Genomic DNA, 21,412 nt, shown 5'->3' on the forward strand with positions numbered 1-21,412 from the left:
AGGGGAAGAATAAAAAACTCTTTATGACTCTTATTTTGATAAAATAAAGGACCAAAGCATTTGAATCTTAGATATTACTGTCCATTTAGTGAATTTTTGCTTATTGGAACCAATAATGAACCTTTTTAAGGGTACGGGTGTCCAAATGGCTCTAACCATGGCCCTATTCTGGGAAATCTAGATGAATTGGAGGCTTGAATCTTTTATTTTTAGTAAGTTTTGACCTAGAACTAGAATTGTATAGAAGAAAATCTCATTTTTATAATCGTTTTCTTGTCAAAAAATCGCTCAAAAGTTGGCATCTTGGACTAAAATCGGCTTAAACTGGCTTCAATTCCCAAGAATCGACCTTATAAACCTACTCTTTTTAAATTTTCTCATAAAATTTCAACCCTTTTTGAAACTTTTAATAGAAAAAAATCCAAAATTCAAGAAATTCCAGCTTCAGAAATCCCTCGGAGAAAGCAAGCTTTTCACTGAACTAAGAATAAGCATTTGATGACCGATTCTCAGACCGGGTCGCAAAAAGAGTCATGCACCTGTGCTTACTCAAAGGGCGATAGCTATCACCGGTGACGTAAGAAAAAAAATTAAAGCTCTAGCGCCAGCGGCGTTTCACGAGACCGAAAGACTATTAAGCCTTCTTCCTAAGTTTCAAGCCAGTCAAACTATTCCACAAAAATGAAAGAGAGCCTCAACGAGAAAGTTTTCAATCGAGTCGTTCAAATCTTCAGCTGCGGATCGAGCAACTTTGAGAATCAAAATCAAGAGGAAGAGGAGAAAATGAAAATCATCGAAAACGAAGTTGATTCCGGATTTGAATTGAGAAGAACTTCCATTCATTTTTCAATGATGCTTGATCATTTGAAGAGTCTATGACTCTCGCACCATAAGAACAACAAGCCGACCCCACCAGAGAAGATCCTTTTTTTTGATAAATTTCGCTCTTTTAAATCCCAAAAAATGGCGAAAATACAATTTTTCCGACAAGTTTTGCACGGATATTTTCAACCAATCAGAAGCCGGCGTTTTGCTGACCGGCCAATCAGAAGCCTAGTAGCCGCCTACGCAAAATTTGTCGAGATTTTTCGTCGATTCGTGATATCATCTGGTATCTTTTCATTCTGTAATTTTAACTGTAAATAAACCATTCAATTCTGAAAAGGACCATTTATTCAACTCTCCAGCTTCAGATATTTCTCAGGAAATTTGTGAAATTCCGCTTCGTCTTCTGCAGAAAACCTCGCAGGAATCGGCGGCTCCTGGCTCTTCTTCTTCTCAAACTCTTCCTGTGTCATTCTGAACCATTTCGTTTCCTCCAAAAACTCTTCTAGAGAAATGATGGTTTTTCCGTTGAACAAGATTGGTTCGCGCTGAAAATCGACTTGGATGAACTCTTCGTTTTTGGCGTTTTTGTAAAAGTAGAAGTCGATGTGGGCGGAGTAAGGAGGATAGACGCATAGTTTGCCAGTTTCTTTTACTGTTTTGTGCGTGAGGGCTTGGTGCATTGGTCCGAGGGTTGTATCGTGAACACTGGGAATCAAGAATGTGTAATTTGGCTATTATTCGTTGTTACCTGAGGATTGACAAGGGCTTTTTCAATTCAGAAACAATGTATTGAAGCAATCTTCCTGCTTTGAGCGACAGAACAAATTGTCTTTCTTCGTCGCTAAAAATCAAAATCAACAAGAACCAAACTTAGGGTTAGTACGAAAAAACGTCGAAAACAAACCTTATTCCATTGATGATATGTTTGGTCAAAACAGCCAGTTCCTCCAAATCTTTCGCCACCGAATCCATTTTGTCTTCATTGTTAATTTTAAACCCATGCTCTTTTCTTTTCAAGAATTCACCGAAAATCCTCCTCTATCTATGATTTCATCTGGTGATCCTTTCCTGCACATATAATCATCATAAACTCCGATCGGCAAAAATTGTCTTTGCTCTCCTTCAGGTCTTTTCTTCAAAATCTCGACTTCTTTAATAATCTTCGACATTTTCCCCTGAAAAGGTTCGTATAGGCAAGTTGCTCCCCAGGGCCATTGAAGATTTTCTAGGGCGGCTTTTGCTGATCGATGAAGGGTCAAAAAATCTAAAGAAAAGAAGAGTCAAAATAACGAAACGTAAATCTTACCATCTTCATCATTTGCAGGAGTTTCGATAGTAACTTCCATTTCTTTATCGAAAAATCCAGCGACGATTGCTCTGACTTATGCTTATCGCGGAAGAATTAAGTTAAAAAAATAAAGACAATGATTGGTATAAGCCTTTCCTTGCGCTTTCCACTGTTCTAGTAGTATTCGTGCTCCGGACGTAAACATCCTCTTCCTTGATTTCCCCAAGTTGCGTCTTCAGGTACTTTCCAATCTTTGCGTTTCCTTCGTATCCCCTCACTGTCAGTTCTCCCCGCTGACCTCCGCAAGGAAGGAGTCCTCCGGAAAATTGAGCCTTTGGAGGATCTCCGCCGCCAACATCGGTCCAGTTGACTTTGACTTGTTTCACATGATCGGGAGCTTCGAAGAGTTTCGGGTCATTCCATGTTGATGGTCCTGCATAAAAGATCAGCATTTTTCTTGATGAAAAAACGCAAGTGTTTACCTAATTCTTCCAAATAGCAAAGCGTGCTTCTCGCCCCATGTCTCGCCAAAACAACAGTTCTGACAAGCTCCAAATCTTCTGGATTTTCTCTCATTCCGACAAAAAAAAAAGCTCTTGTAAAAATTTATGATGTGCTTGAGAGCGTGTGAATGAGTGTTTGTTCTTTGGTCCAGTCAGTCGGACCATTTTTCTGACGTAATCGCCTCCCCTGGGCCAATTATTGAAGGCCGACCTTTTTGAGGTCAAGTTCATTTTTTGACCTCAAGTGACCTTAAAAAACGCTCCGTTTTAATCTTTTTGTTTTCGATTTTAAATCCGATGTTTTAGATTTTATTTATGAAAAATATTTTTTTCAGGCATCTTCAATTTAATTCCCAAAGAAAACGATTGTTTTGCCTTTCATCTAATCCCGTTCTTTGCATTTGTTGCCTTCTGAGAATCGCGTCATAGCTTTTCTCAGAGCCTAAGTAGCACCCCTGCACCAAGCTAGGGTCCCCACGCAACCTTTGTTTCTTTCGTACGTCACTTATCTGACGGAATCTGAGTGCCCGAGAAAAGGGATTAATGAACGGCGAATTTTCTTAATTGAGTGGCGCACGTTTTTTTTTCTCGAGTCATTGTCCGCGATTAACGAAAACTTAAGGGTCTAAAGTCGATAGCGAAATCATCGAAACCACCCTTAGGTTAAAACTTTTGACTCAAAAGAAGAGATGATCTTCTCGATTTCTTTATTAATAAAAAATATTTTTTAATTAAAAAATAATTTTAGTTTTTATTAAAAATTATTTTATTAAAATTATTATTCTTCTCAATTCGCAAAGCCCTTCCTTTCCTTATCGATTTGCTCCTATGGTGCACCCTAGCTGCACCTCCACCTTCTAAAGCGCAAGCTCGGCAAAGCGCTTTGGCCCGGGGGATACGCAGAAGGTACGCGCGGGGGTCTCTCGTCTCCAACTGCTTCTCCTCGTTTCATAACTCCTTCTGCCCCCATTTCGAGCGCGCAGGTCGACCCCTCAAGGCCAAGGTTCACGGTGTTATCTTTCACTACAAGTGCAAGTCTTAGAAAGAAACAGAGAAATTCGATAATGACAAGAGCAAGAGTGAAGTGAAGATTCAATTCGAGTAAGAGATCGTTATCGTTCTTTGGGGGCTCTCCGGATCTCGAGTTTTTGAGTGCCGCGAAATTTCTAATTATCGAAAATGAAAAATTTCAAAATCGTGAACCAGCCAATCAGAAAGCGTTGAACAAACGCCTACAAGTCCTGAGGATCAACCAACTGGTCACTCCATCCTCTTTTTCAACCCTCTTCCTCTATCAGACGAATACAGTAACCCGATCAGCACGAAACTCCAAACCTAGAACGAACGAACTACTGTAACAGAAAAATAGAAACACAAAAAAGGGAAAACAAAAAAGAAGAGAGAACTTCGTAAGCTGAACTAAGCCAAAATACGAGTTCCTGGGCCTGGACCAGCGCTGGAAATTTTAATTGTTTTTTTTTCGTAAAGGTAAGAAATTGGCTCATATTTTTGGTTGCCTGAAATCTGATCGGACGGGTTATCTTGTCAACCGCAAATTATCACATCAAAATACCACTGACTAAAACATGCATCAGCATCGATCAATTAATTTTCGACGGCTGAAGCCTTAATCAAGCGCTAGAATTTCTTTGAACTGAAAAAAAAAACTGATGCAAAGCTCTTTACAGTCCCGAATAAGGACAAAGAAAGGCAATTTAGACAAGTTTTAGTGCAATACATAAGCTCAAATCATCAACCTTGTTTTCTCGCTCTGGATAATTGCCAGAGATTATATCTCCGGGCAAGTTATTTTTTTTTCTTGCTTTTTTAAATTCTCAATTTTCAATTCCCATCTTTCAAAAGAGAAAAATAGTTTTGATTTTAGGAACTTTCGCATCAGTAATTCTAACGAATCCTACTTTTGGCGATTTTCCTGCAGCTTCAAATTTCAAATTCGCTCAACTCCAAATTCAAACCAACTCCAACTCCGATTCTTTTAATTCGAATTCGCACGTGACCGTTGCTCCAAAACTGCGCAGTTTGGACCAGCTCCTCATTGTTTCCGGTTTCGACATTCCGCAAATCATCATTCCCCCCTCGAAAGAGAACATCATCATCACGAATACAGTCGTCCAACCAGTAATCCAGTCAGAAGCAAAAATGTATATCGATGACAGTGCAGCTCCTCCACCATCTTTTTTGAATAATTTCGGCGACATTGGAACTACCGCAGCGACATTTCTAGACCTCGAAAATGAAGCTGGAACGCCTCCATCATTTTTGCCAGGCTTTGAAGATTTATCCACAACACCACGTAAGATTTCAACCACTGAAATTGTACCTCATCCTTGTTCTAGAGCAAGACCTTCTGCTGCAAGAAGACTTCGTTCACGCAAAACCCGGACTCTCAACTGGCGGTAGATTCCTCGAATTCGCCGTGAATCCAGAGCAAATGATCCCCGATTGGGTAAAAAGCGATGTTCTGAAGAGAGAAAATCTTCCGAATGACACGATCAATCCACTCCACAACCTAGAAATGGCAAATCCACAGTGCAATCCATTCCCGTTTTGTGACGAAAATGGATGCGAGCAGTGGCAATTGATGACGTTAATAGTTTTTCAATTGTTATTATTGATGCTTATTGTGATCAGTAATGTAACGATTATTTCCGTCATTTTTGATATGAACAAATCGTCAAGAAATAGAAGGAAAGGGGTTGATTTAGTTGAAATTTTTCTTAAGAAAATTTCTTCATTTTCGTTTTTTCTAGCTTTTTTTGCAAAAAATGATTCCTTTTCAAAGTTATCGTTCCGCAAACATCTTCAAACTTTCCCTCGCCCTCGCGGATTTACTACTCGGGTTGAGTATACTCCCGCCTTCATTGAAAAACACCATCAATCTTCTCATCAACGAAGATTTCCACGAAAAAATGGCGCAAGAACAAATCAATTCTTTCGGCTCCCCAATCGCGATCATCTTCGGCGCTGGAGCCGTCATAGCCACGATTGCCTCGATCTGGTCGATTTTTGCGGTGCAATTGGACTTGTTTCTTCGAATGCGCTGGCCGGTTAAGCAGCACGTGGGCGGGATTCTCAATACCAACCGGGCGAGATGGCTGACCGGACTCATCTGGGTCTTCGCGATTGGCGTGACTTTTTCCCTCCTCGGATTTGGCATCAACTTTGGTCTCAGTCGATCGACCCTGTCTTACGGCCCTATTGCGGATGAATACAGTGAAGAAAACGATCAGTCAACGAAATTCATCATCTTCACCGTTTTGGTCTGGGGCCTTCCGTTTCTGCTGACCCTTCCGCTGGGCGTCTATTTGGTCGTTTTGATCAGAAATGCAAGCAAGAAACTCGCGCTGAGAGCAAATCAAAGCTATGTTCGAAGACATCCAGATGTCCAGGATAAGAAAAAGAGCTTGAAGAAGAGTTGGGAGGCGACTTTGAGGACGATCACTGTTGAGGTAAGATTTTGACGATGATTTCTTGTTTCTGACCGTTTTTTAGGTCATTTTCTTCATCACTTTCGTCCCATCCATCGTCGCCCGTATCCTGTACGCGTACACCGACGGTTGCGACCCAATCATCAACACTCTTTCCTTCATCGCCACTTGCATCCTCTGCATTGGCTCCTTCGCCAACCTCTTCGTCTACCATCTCATGTGGAAAGACTTCCAGGAGCGACTCACAGCTCTCGTCTGCATGGTCAAGAAAACCGATGCCAGCCCGATCAGCTCGATCAAAAGTCCAAAAACGACGAGGACGGAAGCCAGCTTATCGGTCAAAATAAACATGTCGTACGACATCAAACGCGAACTTCCAATCTAAATCGCAAAAAAAGAAATAAAGAAAGATGCTGCTACACTTCTGAAAATATTGAAAAAATACCTACTTTCACTGCACATATTGCCCAAAACTGAAAATAATTACTATGGATACCTCACGGGAAAAAATACTGTAAATGGTGATGATTTGAAGATTTCACCAGAAACGATGATTATTTTTTATCTCTATGCACATATAATAAAAATCACACTACATTCAATTTTGAAATTCTCTAGAAGCATGCAGTACGGAAAAATATTATTTCCTCGGCTTCAGCCATGTTTAGCTCTACTTTCTTTTTATTGGTCATTGCAAATGTTCGGTCAGATATTATCTTCACGGAATGCCAAGCTTACTTCCTCCAGGTTTGATTTAAATAGGAAATGAATTGTATTATTTTATAAGAACCAACCGGGAAATGAAAACATAAATTTCTCGACAGACGACATTCCATGCTCTCAACAAGCTCGGGGAGCGACTGTATACGACAGATGGACTAATTACCTAGAGGACGGTAAGTCGATTTTATTTCCGAAAAAAAGTAACCATCTCGAATCAGGATTTTACGTCGTCCCGTATTTCTTCGAAGATGATTATGAAAACCATGTCTATTCAATTTACAACTCGACTGAGTCGGTGGCAAATATGGAGGAACTTCTTGGTCTTTTCGAGCAACATACTTGCGTGAAGTTTAAAAAATTGACGACTGAGGAAGAAAAGGCATTGTATGATTACAAGCTTGAAATTATCTGGAATGGAGTGACTGCTGCTGCGTCGTATGTCGGTGAGTAAGTCCCTTTCGGTCAACTTTTGAAAGCGAATTTTAAGGTCGTTTGTCTTCATATTATCAACCTCAGCCGCTTTGGATGCGCCCCGACGCCTGGAGCTGGAACGGAAACACAACGATGCAGCACGAAGCCATGCACGCTCTTGGATTTCTTCACGAGCATCAACGAATCGATCGAGACAACCACATCGAAATTCATCCAGACTACGCCAGCAGTAGTAACTACGCACCAATGGCGACTGAGGACTGGTTGAATATGAGTTCACCATACGATACCAATAGCATCCTTCACTACTACGCGTATTCGCTTGGAGATGGAACCTACTCTTTATCTATTCCTGGAAGTAATTTTACAGTTCCTCTGCCTGTCAGCAGAACGTATCCGATGTCTGAGCAGGATATCTTTCAAATCAATGAAATGTACGGTTGCGAAGGAAATGGTTTTGTTATATTTTTTCGTATTGATTAAAAGTCAGATCACTTCGTATAAATTTCCGAAACCATCGAAAGAATTAACATCTACGCCTGCACCATCAACAACAACTTCGTCAACAACATCTTCCACGACATCGACAACAACGACATCAACAACCAAATCAACCACTACAACAATGATGAGATCGACGGAAGTTCCATCTTCGTGTGGAAAAATGACGCTTCATTTTGTTTTCATAATCATCTGTTTCTTTTTGTTCATATAAAGATCTCATTATTAATAAATTTTTTTCAGTCATTATTTCTAGAGTTGTTTGATTAGGGATATCTGTTTGATATTTATCTTCAGTTATGCTTTCAATTCTTGTTATTTCCTTTCTTTTGGGAAAAACTCGTTCGGATATTATTTTTACGGAATGCCAAGCTGAGTACTATCGAGTGAGTTGTTGACTTGAAAAGGAGAGTAGTAAATGATCTTCAAGAGTTTACCCGGGAACGAAAATGTAAGTTTTACGACCAACAATATTCCATGCGCTCCATCTGCTCGAGGAGCGACCAATCTACAGCTTTGGACAAATGTTCTTGAAAATGGTAAGCTTATTGATAAAAAAATAGATATTGAGGGCTATATTATATAACTTATGTAGGATTTTTCATCGTTCCGTATTTTTTCGATGATGGTTATGAAAATCATATTTACGAGGACTGGGACGCATCTGAATCACTGACGAAAATGGAGGAGCTTCTTGACCTTTTCGAGCAATATACTTGCGTGAAATTTAAGAAATTGGAAACTGAAGAGGAGAAAAACATGTATGATTACAAGATCAAAATAATTTGGGACTCAACTGTTGAGTCTCCTGGAAGGGCTCAGTTAGGTAAGATTATTTAGAATAACGCTACTGGTAATTAATTGGTTGTTTTTCTAAGGTCAATATCCTTTGTCGGAACAGCCACAGTGGATCTCGATGCGTCCTGACGCATGGAGCAATAATGGCAATACAACGATGCAACACGAAGCAATGCACGCTCTTGGATTTTTTCATGAGCATCAGCGACTCGATCGTGATAACTATGTTGAAATCCATCCTGACTACGCGAATAATGATAATTACGTCAAAATGTCTTCAGATGAATGGAATGACTTGAGCTCCCCCTATGACTTCAATAGTATAATGCACTACTCTTCAAAGTCGACGGATGATGGCAGATGGTCCTTGTCGATTCCAGGCAGTAATTATCAAATTCCTGTTCCCGGCAATAGAACTTATCCCTTCTCGGAGCAAGATATCGCTCAGATAAACAGTTTGTATAATTGCCAAGGAATAAGTTTGAAACTGAAGTTTTTCTCGTGATTTTCATTTTAAACTCAAATAAAGACCCTGTTTTAACAACATCAACACCGACAGTAATCCCTCCTATAACTGAAGACAACGCAGTACCATATATTGCTAACATTATGTTTATGTTACTTTTTATATATGCTTGCTTTCCAAGTTTCTTATCAAAAATCAAGAAATTATTCACTCGTATGAAAAAACAGTCCGTCGAGCCAGAAAACATATCTTCAAATGTGTCAACGGCCAGCTATATTGATCTCGAATCAGTAGAACCGCCCGCAAAATTATCAAAATCATCAAATGAACCCCCTAAAATACTCGAAAATTCCACGAAAGATACGCCAAAAAATCCATCAAAGACAATCTCTCAAAAATTTCCAGTCAGTGAGACTGCGAAAAAGAAAACCACCAAAAAGTCGCCAAAGAAAGCTACTAAAATAGTCTTTGAAGACGACGGGCGAAGAAAAAAAGCCACCAAAAAGTCAGCAAAGAAGAAGCCTTGATTTGTTCGTCTTACTTTATTTTTTCTTTCAATGCTTTATTAAATATATTCAATCATCTGTCTCTTTTTTCAACCGAAAATTTTTTTTATTAAAATGAATCTTTCATAAATTTTCTAGAGTGACAGCATCGAGCCTGACTGTTCTTTGTTTATCTGTAGTTATGCTTTCATTATTTTGCATTTCAATTATTTTTGGAATTATTCGGTCGGATATTATTTTTACGGAATGCCAAGCCGATTACTATCGAGTAAATTGATGATTTCGTACCAAAAATAGTTATTTCGCTTCTAGAGTTTACCGGGGAACGAGAATATCAATTTTACGACTGACAGTATTCCTTGCTCACCATCTTCTCGAGGAGCGTCCTATAATCAGCTCTGGACAAATATCTATGAGGATGGTAAGTGATTAAAAATATCACTTCATTAATTAAATATTAAAGGGTTCTACATCGTTCCGTATTTCTTTGAAGATGGATATGAAAATCATGTTTATGAGGATTGGGATGCCGCCGAGTCGATGGTTAAAATGGAGGAGAGGCTTAATTATTTCGAAGAATACACATGTGTGAAATTCAGAAGGTTACATACTGAAGAGGAAAAAGATCTGTATGATTACAAGATTGAAATTTTATGGGATGGTATCACTCACGGAGCATCTAGATTAGGTAATTATGCCAATTAAAATAAACATTTTTTTCAAAAAATCCGATAAGGTCGTACTTCCCTATCAGATCAACCTCAGCCCCTTTGGATGCGTCCAGATAAATGGGCAAAACGTGACCATACCACGATGCAACACGAAGCAATGCACGCTCTTGGCTTCTTTCATGAGCATTCGAGGCCTGATCGCGACGAATATGTTGAAGTTCATCCAGACGACGCCAATGATAGTAATTTCATGAAAAGGCCAATCGATGAGTGGAATGATCTTAACTCTCCGTATGATTTCAATAGCATCATGCATTATCCCGCGAAAGATCGAGGAAATGGCCAGTGGTCTTTGTCCGTTCCAGGCAGTTATTATCTGATTCCAGCTCCTGCCGTCAGAACTTTTCCGATTTCAGAGCGCGATGTTATTCAAATTGAAACGATGTATAATAATTGCCAAGGAAACAGTTTCAATAATATTTTTTATTGTTAAATCTCGTCGTTTATTTTTGATAGAAAACATGATTACAGAACCGACAACGACTACAACTACAACGACGACGACAACAACGGTCTCGACAATGATAACATCGACAGAGATGGCCACTACAAATTCATCTCCAACAACCGAGACATCTTTAACGAACAAATACCCGCTTTTTTATATTATCAATATTTTCCTTATTCTGATTTTCTGCATGACTTGGTCGAGGCGCCTTTTCTCCAAATGCAGAAGACGTAAAGTACATCAGAGCCCTAGCGATTCGGAAATTCGACAGAAAGCTGAATCAAAAACAAAATCGTCGAAACCAGACAATAATTCACCCAAAACAATCAAAAATCCAGCAAGTGTCCAGTCAAAAATTCAATCAAAGACTCTTTCTCAAAATTTTCCGTTTTTACGGAATGCCAAGCTGAATATTACCGGGTACATATAAGAAAAAGTGTTTTCCATTTCTATCACCGATTTAAGACCGTACCTGGGAATGAAAATATTAATTTTACGACTGACAATATTCCTTGCTCTCCATCTTCTCGAGGAGCGTCACAAAATCAGCTCTGGACAAATATCTACGAAGACGGTAAATTTCGGAATCCTTCATTCATTTAAAGCTCCAAATAAGGGTTTTACATCGTCCCGTATTTCTTCGAAGATGGATATGAAAATCATGTTTTTGAAGATTGCCAATCTTAGATTGGGATGCCGCCGAATCGATGGTAAAAATCGAAGAGAGGCTTGATATTTTTGAAGAATACACATGCATAAAATTCAGAAGGTTACAGACTGAAGATGAGAAGGATTTGTATGATAACAAGATTGAAATTTTATGGGATGGAATCACTCATGCAGCATCCTACGTTGGTAAATATGACAGTTGAAGACACATTTTTTCATATCTGATAAGGTCGACTGTCCCTATCATATCAGCTTCAGTCGATGTGGCTGCGTCCAGATTTGTGGTCAAATAATGGTGGAACGGTGCGACACGAAGCAATGCATGCTCTTGGCTTTTGGCATGAGCATCAGCGGCCTGATCGCGACGAATACGTTGAAGTTCACCCAGACGACGCCAATAACGATGCTTATATGAAACTACCAATGGATGACTGGAATGATCTCAATTCTCCCTACGATTTTCAAAGCCGCATGCATTACAGCCCGACTGATCGAGGGAATGGCGAGTGGTCTTTGTCAGTTCCCGGCAGTAATTATCTGATTCCGGCTCCTGTTGACAGAACATATCCGCTCTCAGAGCGTGATTTAATTCAAATTGAAATGATGTATAATAATTGTCAAGGAAACAGTTTCAATACTTATATTTATTTTAAATTCTCGTCTTATATTTTAATGAAATATGGCTGAAGAACCGCCAACGACTACAACTATAACGACAACAACGGCTTCGACAGTGACAATATCGACAGGGATGGCCACTTCAACAACAGAAACACATGCATCATCAACAACAAATTCATCTCCAGCAACCGAGACATCTTTAACGAACAAATACTCGCTTTTTTATATTATCAATATTTTCCTTATTCTGATTTTCTGCATGACTTGGTCGAAGCGACTTTTCTCCAAATGCAGAAGGCGTAAAGTACATCAGAGCCCTAGCGACTCGAAGACTGAATCAAACTCAGATCAAAAATCTTCCGAACCCAAAAGACCTCCTCCAAAACCGTCGAAATCCAGCAATAAATCACCCAAAACAGTCAAAAATTCAGCAAGTGTCCTTCCAAAAAGTCCATCGAAGACTCTTTCTCAAAAATTTCCCGCCACCGACAGCACCAAAAAGAAAGTCGCGAAGAAGTCACCAAAGAAACCTTCTAAAAAAGTCTCGGATGATGACGGACGAAAACAAAAAGCCACCAAAAACTTGTCAAAAAAGTAGCCTTGATTATTTTCCCTTTCTTTTATGCAGCTTTTGAACTGAAAATACTTGAATAAAGTCTGTGCATATTTTTTTCTAGAGTGATAAGGTTGTGCAAAGTTGCTCTTTGTTTATTTACAGTTATGCTTTTAATTTTCTTCATTTCATTTCTTTTTGGAATTATTCGATCGGATATTATTTTCACGGAATGCCAAGCCGAGTTTTACCGAGTAAGATCATGGCTCAAAATTAGCGAAAGTATCTCACTTACTAGAGGCTACCCGGAAATGAAAATTTGAATTTTACGACTGATAATATTCCTTGTTCTTCATCAACTCGAGGAGCAACAGAAGGTCGTGAGCGTTGGACAAATGTATTTGAAGACGGCAAGTTTTAAAATTTATTAAATAAATCTTTATTTTATAAAGGATTTTACATCGTCCCATATTTTTTCGAAGATGGCTATGAAAATCACGTTTACGAGTCTTGGGATGCAGCACTTTCGATAAGACAAATGCAGTATTATCTTGGTCTTTTTGAACAATACACCTGCGTCAAATTTAAAAGATTAACGACTGAAGCTCAAAAAGATTTGTACGATTACAAGATAGAAATAATTTGGGATGGGGTCAATCGAGCAAGATCTTACATTGGTTCAGCTTCTGTAAGAAAAATCTCTTGTTCATCAAAAATTCAGGTCAGATTTCGTTTTCAAGGCAGCCCCAAACATTATGGATGCGACCTGACGCTTGGAATATGAATGGCCAGACAACGACGCAGCACGAAGCAATGCACGCTCTTGGATTTTTTCATGAACATGCGCGGCCTGATCGCGATTCTTATGTCGAAGTTCATCCAGATGACGCTGGCGACAGTAACTACGCGATGAAGTCCGCTGATGATTGGTGGAATATGAATTCGCCATACGATTTTAACAGTATCATGCATTACATTCCGAGTTCGAGAGGTAATGGACAGTGGTCGTTGTCACGACCCGGAACGAATTATTTTGTTCGTGCTCCTGTGAGCAGAACCTTTCCTTTGTCGGATGAAGATATTGCTCAAATAAATTCGATGTACAATTGCCCAGGAAATGATTTTAATAAAAATAATCATGCTGATAAGGAAGAGTATATAATCTTGAACAGGAGCTCCATATTATATGGACCATATACCACGACAACTACAACTACTACAACGACAACAACGACTACGACCACGACCACAACAACCTCGACGACGACGACAACTACTTTTACAACTTTGACAACAACGACAGTGACAACCACTTCAACGTCAGAAAATGTTGAATCCTCATCAACAACAGCGACTCTATCATCATTAACAACAACTGAAACATCTTCGAGGAATAGCAGCCAACTTTTTTATATTTTCAACATATTCCTGGTTCTGATCTCCTGCGTGACCTCGACGAGGTTTCTATTCTCAAGATGCAGAAGTCGAAAAGTTCGTCAAAGCCCTAGCGATTCGGAAATTCAACCGGAAGCGGAATCTGAAACAACTCCAGAATTGTCCGAATCGAAAAGAACTCCTCCGAAATCGTCAAAACCCGAAGATAACTCACCCAAAACAGTCAAAACTCCAGCAAATGTCCTGCCAAAAATTCAATCGAAGACTCTTTCTCAAAATTTTCCGGCAACCGAGAGCACCAAAAAGAAACCACCGAAGAAGTCACCAAAGAAACCTTCTCAAAAAGTCTTGGTAGATGAAAGTCGAAGAAAAATAGCCACCAAAAAGTCATCAAAGAAAAAGCCTTGATTCCAATTTATTTAGCTATTTTCCCCCAACCATGTTGTATTTCTTCCATTCCTTTTCATCAAATAAAGCTAGTTTTGAATCACCCGCGTTTGTTCAGAAGAGGCCAATCGAGAAGGTACTTGCAAATAAAGAAAGCTAAGAAATGTTGCGTATCTTGTGCAGAGAGAAAAGCTTGTTGGCCCGTCATTTATCTTCCCTTCCAATAGGTTTGCAAGAAATTTTTGCCTTCATAAAACTTGCTTAGATGATCAGTTATTCGCTCTTTCTTCCGAGGAAAGAGGTCTTCGCCAGAACTTCCGAAATTTCTTCGAAACCGAACTCGCTCCTCACGCTTATGACATCGACAAAAACGACCATTTTCCTCAACTCAAAGACTACATCAAGAAATGTGGAGATATGGGTATTCTAGGGCTGACTGTCCATGAAGAATACGGTGGAACGAATCTTGGATACTTTTCCATGGCTTTGGCTGCGGAAGAAAATGCTCGAGTAAACGCTGGAATCGCAATGACAACTGGCGCTTGCAGCAATTTATTCATCAATCAAATTGTTCGAAACGGAAACGATGCTCAAAAGTCCGCCTTTTTGCCTGATCACGTGGCTGGCAATCTTATTGGAGGACTTGCCATGACCGAGCCGAATGCAGGGAGCGATGTGATGTCGATGAAAACGAATGCCGTGAAGAAGGGAGATTATTACGTCATCAATGGGAATAAATTTTGGATCACGAATGGACCGGTAGCGGATCATATCATATTGTATGCAAAAACCGATCTTTCAAGGAAAGGGTTGAAATTTCGATGATTTTGTCTTTTTGAGAATTCATTTTCAGAAAAATCAAAAAAGTGATTTTCAAATTTTCAGCCCAAAACAAGCAATGATGGAAAATCAATCACCGCTTTCATCGTCGATACAAAAACTGAAGGCTTCAGTGCTCAAACGATTCCGGGAAAGCTCGGGATGCGAGGATCCCCCACTGGCGACCTGACTTTTGAAAACATGAAAGTTCACGAAAGCATGGTTCTCAGAGGAGAAGGTCAGGGAGCAGCAGTGTTGATGTCTGGACTGAATATTGAGCGAATTCTCGCGGCGGCTATTCCCATCGGTATTGCTCAAGGTATAGTCAGGGCTGCCCAATCGGACAAAAAATCGATCCGACAGGGATCCGAATTTGCCGATCGGAAATTGCGATCCGATTTTACCGATCGGAACCGATTTTCCCGATCGGACATGACAGAAATTTTTTATCCGATCCGACCGATTACCGATCCGATTCCGATCGGATTCTGATCCGATTGGGCAGTCCTGATATAATTTGGAATTTTCTTCTGCGGCTAGTTCTATTTTTAAGCCGCGGTGGACTGTTCCTTCGAATACGCTCATGAACGAAAGCAGTTCAACCAGCGAGTCGGCGAGTTTCAACTCATCCAAGGCAAGATGGCCGACATGTACACCTCCCTCTCTGCCTGTAGGTCATACATGTATAACATCGCCCGACATGCAGAAAAATTCGAGCCGACGAATCACGACTGCGCTGGGCTGGTTCTGTACTGTGCTGAGAAAGCAACTCAAATTTGTCTCGACGCGATTCAGATTTTGGGCGGAAATGGCTACAGTAAGTGCTTTAATTTTGAGCTTATTAGCAATTTGATTCAGTCAATGACTACCCAACAGGAAGATATTTGCGCGATGCGAAATTGTGGGAAATTGGAGCTGGAACAAGTGAAGTTCGAAGACTCATTGTCGGCAGATATTTCAATTCTCTGTACAAATAAAATTTCATTTTGACTTTTTCAATCAAAGAAATTTCGATTTTTTTTCAATGAAACAACGAATCAATCGCAGTTTGGCAAGCTTCAATTCCTTTCAATATTAAATTACCCAATCAGCAATTATTTCCAAGCCTTTTGGCTTATCATTCTAGCGTGCCGGGGTCGCGATCCTGCCCGCGGCAGATTCAGTCTCCGACGGTCGTACTCAAATAATCGATCTTAGTAAATCTTCTCATCTCCTGCAGATTCCTCTCGTTTCCTTTTTTTTCAAAAGAGATTTTTGCGAAGAAGAGTTTTTATGTCGGATGGAAGAAAAGATAGAGCAATGAGGATTCCTTTTAATCGAACAAATGTTATTTTAGGAAAGCGAGCTAATTTAAAATTCGAAAATTTCTCTGAAAGGAAAATAAAATTTCAAGCTCGGAAAAGGAACTGTTCTGGTGATATGCTTTGCGGGAGTGATACACCATCTTGCGGTTTTGAGAAAAATCAAAGTCGCATTCATTCAAAATGAGAGAACGCAACCAAAAGTCAGCCCGCTGTGGTCAACAAAATGCAAAAAACCAGAGGTACGCTTAAAATTGCAAATAGAAGACAATTTTTCCTAAAGTGCTGTCTATGTCAGATGCAGCATATTCATTTTATTGTCAGGAATGAAATAATTTCTTTCAATCACATAATAAAGCATCCAGGAGTGGTTATTGGGCCAGCATGCACTTCGGGTACGCCTCGTTTAATAGCAACACCGAATTTAAACCCGGCTCGGAGCGCAAAAGGCCCAGCTTGAACTTCTGCAAGTGATGCTCCAGCTTCATAACCAGTGAACTCGTATCCGAAACCAGCACGAGCACCTGCTTCTAACACAGAAGCGCTTGCACTCGCACCAGGAATGTAGTCAACACCGGCCGTTACTTTACAAATTAAAAAGAATCCTTATTTTAAAATTACTCTTTCCAGCTCTAGCACTTGCTTGAAAATCGCCCAATTGCCCCTTCGGTGCTTCGTAGTTGGCGCCAGCTTCAGCTTTGAACAAATCGCCATCAACATTAGCCTCCACAATCTTCAATACTTTTGTATTTGCACCAAATTTTTTAACAGCGGCTTGCGCACTAGCAGTTGCTATAAAAGGGTTCGCACTTGTTTGAGCGGAAGCGTGGTTCTCATCTATGGTTATCTCTGCTGAACCAATGTTCGATTCGAGTTTAACAGCTTCACAAGAGTTATTTATTATATATCTAACGTAAGCATACATCCGTGGCTTTCAGAGCCGCCCCAAGATTTTTCGACATGTTGTTCATTTTCTTTCATCTTCTCTTCTACCCACTTTGAGAAAGCTCCTCTTAATTTGATTTAATTTAAGGAACAATTTTATTAATTTTTTGTTCTTAATTTTAATAACACAAACGTACAACCCTTTGTCAATAGCTTTGTCGATTGCCTCATCCTTGAGATCCTCAAATTCATCACTCGAATTCTCACGATTCTCGGTATCAGCCATCACTCTTAAATCTGAATACTATGAACTATTTTTCCTCTTGAAAATTTTACTCAATGCGGTTCCTGAAATTGAAATTTTTGAGTCGCCTCACTCAGAATAAATACAGTTTTCCTCTATCATATTTGTCGATGTCAAACTCGTTTCCGCAAGAAACATTTGCTATTCATAAAGAAGTCATGGTTAAAAATTATTTTTGAATTTGCATGCCATCAGATCTCAATATTTACAATACTTTGAAGGGCTATGTCTTTTTGAAAAAACACAAGACAGCTTCCACTACCTTCCGAGGAATCATGGCTAATGTCGGCAAAAACCTCTCCTTCGATGGCGAACACAATTGGCTTGGACCACAAGGTGGTTGTTATCCGGCTCCATTCGGTCCAACTTGCTGGCCATACAGGTATTCTTTCAATTAAGCTAAGGAAATTAATTTTCCTCAGTGAGGATGGATCGCATTTGGAAAAAATTGAAGCCCTCAGCTACCATTTTCGCTGGAACTTGGACTACATGCCCAAATTACTTGAAAATAATCGGCAAAACATAAGGGTAGGTCTTTCCACTTCAGCTGATTACTCATCAGATTTTCAGACAATCACAAGCATTCGCGATCCACTGGAAACCTATCGCTCTGTCTTCAACTATTTCTACGGCGCCAAACGGAAAGGCCCTCACGACAAGTGCGACATCACGTGCTTTGGCGAACCTTATTGGTCCTTGACAAAAAACGAAAATCTGACAATCGGAGAGTTTCTCGACGACTTAGATGACATCTACACTGATGAAGCTCCCTATGCCTTCAGAACAAAGAGCATCCAAGCGTATGAAATGGGCATGGAGTTGAAGAAAATGGACGATCCTAAATACGTCCGGCAGTCCTTGATTGAGATGGATAAACAGTTTGATCTAGGTATGTGGCGAAATTGCGGAGCTATTTTCATCAGTTCTACTGTAGTTATCATCACCGAACATTTTTGGGAAAGTATCGTCTTACTGGCTCATCTAATGTGCGTTGAATACAGTACTTTATACAGGAAAGGGCTCGAAAATCAGAAGCATCTATTTTTTCGGACTAAAACAAAAAATGGAACAGCATTTTTGGATGACCAATAAGATTGCTGTATTTGGCTTTCCGGCCAATCAAAACCATGAATCATAAAATCATTTCCATTTTATGGTTCTAGCCATATTTTCCTAGTTCTAGAGATAAAAGTCATCAAATTTTCTTGAGCCCTAGAATAGAGAATACGCGAATAAAAAGGACTACGAAGTACCCCCTTTGACTCCCAAGCAAATGTCAAACTTCGAAAAATACAACAAAGTGGACATTGAGCTCTACAATTTCTTCAACGCTTCGCTTCATGAGAAAATCGACGCCTTCGGCCGAGTGGTAGGGCATTTTCAATAAGATTTCATGCAAATCCGACTTGTAGAGAATGAGGACAGAAATCATTCTCGCAAAAAGGGCGTATCAAAAATGCGCGAAGAGCAAGACTGATGAATGTCTTCATAACCATCATCGGCCAAAAGGAATGCCGAAAAAGATGGAACCAAGGCTGAAATTGTCGACGTTTGTTGATTTGATGGAAAGATACGAAGGAAAGTGCAATCATGCTTCAAATAATGCTTATGTTCAAGGTATGATTAGCAGAAAAATTTCCTTCAAATTTGTTTCAGCAAAGAAAATGCTGGAAACTGGAACTTGGGACAACGAATGCGAACATGGAAGAGAAATGCTAGAAAATATGGTTTTCGACACGAAAGTCCCGATGTCAAAAGACCTACCTTTCATCCCCCAGAAAGGCCCAAATGCAGATTATTTCAAGTGATGAAAAATACTAGTGCTTTTAAATTTTCTGTACATAACAGTCGGTGATGCAGGATATACACAATTATTTATTACACTGCCCAGGCTTTTACAATAAAAGAAGAAAAATAAACAGAATTGTCGAAAGAAAAAATTCTTTAGCAGAATCTTCGGTGGTGAAATAAGAAGTAGTTGTTGTCAAAGAAATCGTTGTTGGAAACGGAGTTGAGGTTGTTTGATTGACATATGCGTTGCAAGGAAATTCTAGAGAGAGTTATCAAAAGATCCATTTTTTCCTTACCTTGCATGAAATCCTTGTTAAAATTGAGATAAATATAGAGGCAAAGATGAAATAAATTTTTATCAACATTTCTCAATGTATCTTCGTTTGAGTTCACTAGTTTTGGCTCTTCATTTTTTCATATAAAAATAAGTTATCTTGAGAAAGAAGCCATTTCTTGATTCAATATCTCTTTATTCCAAATTCCACTGTTGATTTCATGAGCATAAATCAGATCCATCAAATCACTGGACAGTTCATGCGTTCTTTGGTGAAGCTGCTTCATTTCTCTCATGCTGTCAGAAATGAATTGATTGCTACTATCACAGCTTTGGAAGATTTCGTCCGATTTGAGAATGAAGATCGTCAGAAGAATCGAAGTCGTTATAACGATGAAAGTGGAGAGGACACAAATGATTCTATTCGACCGCTTTCTTTGGTGTTTCTCAGAACTTTTCAGGCGTAAATTTTCATCAAGGAGATTTCGGTAATTTTCTTTTGATAATTCTGGTCGATTTACCTAAAAAAATTCATTTGTTTTGAAAAGATAGAAAAACCAAACATAGAAATTCTCTGGGGTATTTTCTGTGACGAAACTCTCTGAGTAAACTGTTGCTCTTTCTTGAACCATTTTTCAACAGATGGGAAAGTTGGTCAATATTTCTAATCTTGGATTCTGACTCCCGATTCTGTTTGTTCCCGAATGTTAAGTGTATTTGTGCAAATAATCGCCCATAATTTGCAATAAAAAGGGAAAGCATAAGGGCGTGTGAAACCAGCTTCAGTAGAGTTTCTTTCTTTATTTGTGATAAAAAGGGTTGATTATCGATAAGAATTATTAAATGCCATCTTTCAAAATCCCTTTAACATCTGAAAATTTTGGTTTGCACTAAACCGCCCTTTTCAAAATAAATAAGAAAAGATCAATTCTGTCTAAAATTTATTTCATTGAAGCCGATTCGCAGATGACATTTTGAGGAAAATCACAGACAAGAGTTTCCGGATTAAAAAGCAGTCCAGGAGGGCAGTCTTGATCCGGCCATTTTATTCCGTCGTAGCATTGGTAGAATTTTGAACAGTCGTTTTCGCTAGGGTAGATTCCGTCTTCACATTTTTCTGAATTGCTTGATGTTGTCAATGTTTCACTCGTATGCTTTCTAGTTGTCGTTGATGGAGGTGTTGTTGCTGTAGTGGTCGTTGGCGATGTAGTTGTAGGAGAAGTTGATGATGAAGTTGGAGTGGTAGATGTTGTTGTTGTTGTAGTAGTTTTTGTTGACTTTGTTTTTCGAGTCGTTGTTGATGCCGTTGTTGCAGTTGTCGGTCCGTCGGTCGAAGTTGTGGGGGAGTCGTATTTTTTACAATGGAATTCTGAAGGAATCATTCATTATTCTCTCAATCAATAATTGCCCATGTTACATGGGCCATGTAGCCTATCTGACCTGTCATAATTCCATTCTCGAAATTAATATTACTGTTCAGGCAAATTTCATAGACATTCTCATCAATGAAGACTAGTCTGTCCTCAATGGATTTAACTTAGCACCGATATTTAAGATGATTGTCGAAATATCAAACAAAAACTCAATAAAAACTCATCAATTAAAAACCGGTTTCTTGAGCGGAAATATCTCTGGTCAAAAACTCATTTTCTTCTGCAGAGTTCTTGGTAAAATTAGTCAAATCCGTCGTCATTCGCTGAGTTTCTTGATGAAGTTGCCTCATTTCCTTGACACTGTCCG

At 39.4% G+C, this 21,412-nt stretch overlaps 7 protein-coding genes across 7 annotated transcripts; 5 read left to right on the forward strand and 2 right to left on the reverse strand.

Annotated features, from left to right (window-relative positions):
- Window positions 1-1,175: 1,175 nt before the first annotated feature.
- Window positions 1,176-2,946, reverse strand: LOC145708415 (uncharacterized). The gene is made up of 5 exons (XM_081786086.1): window positions 2,599-2,946; window positions 2,135-2,549; window positions 1,733-2,092; window positions 1,577-1,669; window positions 1,176-1,533 (listed from the first exon to the last, which is right to left on the reverse strand). Exons 3-5 carry the CDS (start codon window positions 1,798-1,800, stop codon window positions 1,176-1,178), a joined length of 519 nt encoding a protein of 172 aa, XP_081642212.1. The 5' UTR covers window positions 1,801-2,092; window positions 2,135-2,549; window positions 2,599-2,946.
- Window positions 2,947-3,520: 574 nt separating this feature from the next.
- Window positions 3,521-6,670, forward strand: LOC145707588 (adenosine receptor A3-like). Its single transcript, XM_081785142.1, has 6 exons — window positions 3,521-3,616; window positions 3,834-4,107; window positions 4,505-4,933; window positions 4,977-5,313; window positions 5,423-6,089; window positions 6,133-6,670. Exons 3-6 carry the CDS (start codon window positions 4,780-4,782, stop codon window positions 6,451-6,453), a joined length of 1,479 nt encoding a protein of 492 aa, XP_081641268.1. The 5' UTR covers window positions 3,521-3,616; window positions 3,834-4,107; window positions 4,505-4,779; the 3' UTR covers window positions 6,454-6,670.
- Window positions 6,671-6,728: 58 nt separating this feature from the next.
- Window positions 6,729-7,938, forward strand: LOC145711617 (high choriolytic enzyme 1-like). The gene is made up of 5 exons (XM_081789306.1): window positions 6,729-6,815; window positions 6,856-6,964; window positions 7,010-7,234; window positions 7,279-7,677; window positions 7,748-7,938. The coding sequence occupies exons 1-5, from the start codon at window positions 6,729-6,731 to the stop codon at window positions 7,936-7,938; spliced, it is 1,011 nt and encodes a 336-aa protein (XP_081645432.1).
- A 6,485-nt stretch (window positions 7,939-14,423) lies between these two features.
- LOC145707335 (isovaleryl-CoA dehydrogenase, mitochondrial-like) lies at window positions 14,424-16,094 on the forward strand. The gene is made up of 5 exons (XM_081784855.1): window positions 14,424-14,525; window positions 14,564-15,107; window positions 15,195-15,436; window positions 15,671-15,934; window positions 15,976-16,094. Exons 1-5 carry the CDS (start codon window positions 14,462-14,464, stop codon window positions 16,092-16,094), a joined length of 1,233 nt encoding a protein of 410 aa, XP_081640981.1. The 5' UTR covers window positions 14,424-14,461.
- A 242-nt stretch (window positions 16,095-16,336) lies between these two features.
- Window positions 16,337-18,727, forward strand: LOC145710964 (galactosylceramide sulfotransferase-like). Its single transcript, XM_081788675.1, has 6 exons — window positions 16,337-16,443; window positions 16,511-16,660; window positions 17,829-17,989; window positions 18,030-18,135; window positions 18,178-18,496; window positions 18,542-18,727. The coding sequence occupies exons 1-6, from the start codon at window positions 16,390-16,392 to the stop codon at window positions 18,697-18,699; spliced, it is 948 nt and encodes a 315-aa protein (XP_081644801.1). The 5' UTR covers window positions 16,337-16,389; the 3' UTR covers window positions 18,700-18,727.
- On the reverse strand, window positions 16,725-17,599 carry LOC145711213 (uncharacterized). The gene is made up of 4 exons (XM_081788945.1): window positions 17,501-17,599; window positions 17,342-17,430; window positions 17,040-17,300; window positions 16,725-17,002 (listed from the first exon to the last, which is right to left on the reverse strand). The coding sequence occupies exons 1-4, from the start codon at window positions 17,587-17,589 to the stop codon at window positions 16,764-16,766; spliced, it is 678 nt and encodes a 225-aa protein (XP_081645071.1). The 5' UTR covers window positions 17,590-17,599; the 3' UTR covers window positions 16,725-16,763.
- Window positions 18,728-18,832: 105 nt separating the features above from the next.
- LOC145711081 (uncharacterized) lies at window positions 18,833-19,511 on the forward strand. Its single transcript, XM_081788805.1, has 3 exons — window positions 18,833-18,976; window positions 19,020-19,224; window positions 19,264-19,511. The coding sequence occupies exons 1-3, from the start codon at window positions 18,881-18,883 to the stop codon at window positions 19,413-19,415; spliced, it is 453 nt and encodes a 150-aa protein (XP_081644931.1). The 5' UTR covers window positions 18,833-18,880; the 3' UTR covers window positions 19,416-19,511.
- The last annotated feature ends 1,901 nt before the right edge of the window (window positions 19,512-21,412 follow it).

The sequence above is a fragment of the Oikopleura dioica genome, chromosome 1 (assembly GCF_907165135.1).
Source record: "Oikopleura dioica chromosome 1, OKI2018_I68_1.0, whole genome shotgun sequence".
Taxonomy (NCBI): domain Eukaryota; kingdom Metazoa; phylum Chordata; class Appendicularia; order Copelata; family Oikopleuridae; genus Oikopleura; species Oikopleura dioica.